General features: G+C 37.8%; 1 protein-coding gene across 1 annotated transcript; it reads right to left on the bottom strand.

The window, feature by feature from the left end:
- Window positions 1-26: 26 nt before the first annotated feature.
- On the bottom strand, window positions 27-802 carry LOC143629123 (protein METABOLIC NETWORK MODULATOR 1-like; the record flags this gene model as incomplete). Its single annotated transcript, XM_077098479.1, has 2 exons — window positions 212-802; window positions 27-115 (listed from the first exon to the last, which is right to left on the bottom strand). Coding segments are annotated over exons 1-2 (680 nt in total), but the record flags the coding sequence as incomplete, so codon positions are not given.
- Window positions 803-2,028: the final 1,226 nt, after the last annotated feature.

The raw sequence follows: 2,028 nt of genomic DNA, 5'->3' as shown, positions 1-2,028 counted from the left end.
ACCAGAAAACGGAAACATGATCATACATCGTCACCGAACTTCCATCAATTTCCCGCCTGATGACCTTTTCTATAACGTTCGTATTGGCAACCTGGTCAACACCGCGCTGGACAGCCTTCAACCAAAATTTTCAATATTCAAAAGTCAAAAACTTGTTAATAATAAATATATAAAAGAAAGTAAATTACTAAGTAATAATAAATATTCTTACATTCAAAAGATCTGTCATTCTTCCGGTCCCACCATGCGGCACGCCTCCAAACACAGGTGACGGTTGGAAATGTTGAACCGGGTGTCGGGTTTGCAACGGTTCAACAAAAAGAGGCTCATTCATATCACCAAACTGAGAGCTAGATGGAAAATAAGATGGTTGACTTATAGACCCGTTTGGTGGGTAACTGCCAATGGCTGAACTGAGTGCACCTGCTTGCTTAGTGAGGCCCGCAAATGAGGTGCAGGTTGGTTCCTGGATATACTGTTTGGGTATATTGTTTGATAAGTGCTTCGGTTGAAGAACAACCGGGACCACAGTTCCTCTTGAACCAGCTTGTAGGACAGTGGAGGATAACCCGTTGTTGGGTCTAGGTGGCGTCGGTTGGATGTCCGCTGGAATCGGAATTCCAGGCCGTTTGATCACTTCAACATGCGGTGCCACATCATTTTCAGGTGTTATTGGGGCAACGTGCCCCGGTTTGAAAACCGCACCCGTTAATGGGATGCTTGAGTTACCAATCTTAACTGCGATAAAGTAACCACCGTCAAAAGTTGCCTGAACAACGCCGGTTACAATTTGTCCGACCATGTCCTTGAGTTGGATCATTAATCTGGTCAACCCAAGAAGAGTCGTTGTTAGTCAGTGGGTTGTTTCTTGAGGGGTCCATTTTCGGCAGTGAAGAAATCAAACACTTTTATCTGTATAGAAATAAATAAACTCAAAACCAAAAGATTACCAGATCTGTGTATCCAATTTCCATAAACAAATGTCGAAGCAAATGTTAATAGCGATATTTGAGAACAATATATCTAGCAAAACGATCCTAAATCATAAGTACAGATATAAACAATGACCGAAGATGTCAATTTAAACGAGGAATGAAGTAATCCAGTTATATCAGTTAAAACTTTTAACATTATTAGTTACAATGAGTCAGACTTCAACGGCTAAGGACTTTACCTCCTATAACGAGAATAAACAGATTCCATACGCGCATAGGAAAATAATATGTAGAAGTTTACGTATGATGTGCCGCAGCGTTGTAAGATTCGAGCAAGATTTTTGCACATTAATGATTATAATCAGCTCCTAGACTTCTATATAGCTGATTTTGTTAATTATATAGACTAAATTTAACATTGCAATTAACCAAGTATCAGAAGTTAATTCTAAATTCAGCATATGGATGTCATAACTTGTTTTTGAACTCATTTTTCTCATCATTTATTAATAACATTAAAAACCTACTGAATACCATAGTAACTAGATAACCTAAATATCAACACACAATCCCAATTAAACATCGAGCGATTATAAACAAACATCAAGCAATTATAAACAAACACAGTATTAGACGAAAAACGAAACATAAAACAGATTAAACATATTCACACAAAACTAATTATTTTTCTCATCATTTACTCATAACATTAAAAACCGGCCTACAGAATACAACAGTAACAAACCTAGATCTCAACACACAATCCTATTTAACATCGAGTGATTACAAACAAACGCGGACAGTTTTAGACTCTCAATGGAACATAAAAAAGATTAAACACATTCACGCAGAAATCCGCAATGCAAAATACCACAAATTATAGCATAATCACTCACCTAGCAGGAAATGACGGATCTATCGAGCTCCAAGATTCCTTCCTTTATAGATCGTTCAACTGTGAGTCAATGGAAAAATACCACAAACAATTAAACCCGTGAATAATCATCAGAATTCAGAATCCACGACTAGAAAACGACAATTCGCACTCACCTGGCTCCGATTTACGATCTATAGAGCGTCGAGCAACCTTTGT

This window comes from Bidens hawaiensis, unplaced genomic scaffold (genome assembly GCF_021521415.1).
Source record: "Bidens hawaiensis isolate Kalapana, Puna unplaced genomic scaffold, B.hawaiensis_p1.1 tig00005162_1, whole genome shotgun sequence".
NCBI lineage: Eukaryota > Viridiplantae > Streptophyta > Magnoliopsida > Asterales > Asteraceae > Bidens > Bidens hawaiensis.
This window is presented reverse-complemented; position numbering and strand designations above follow the sequence as displayed.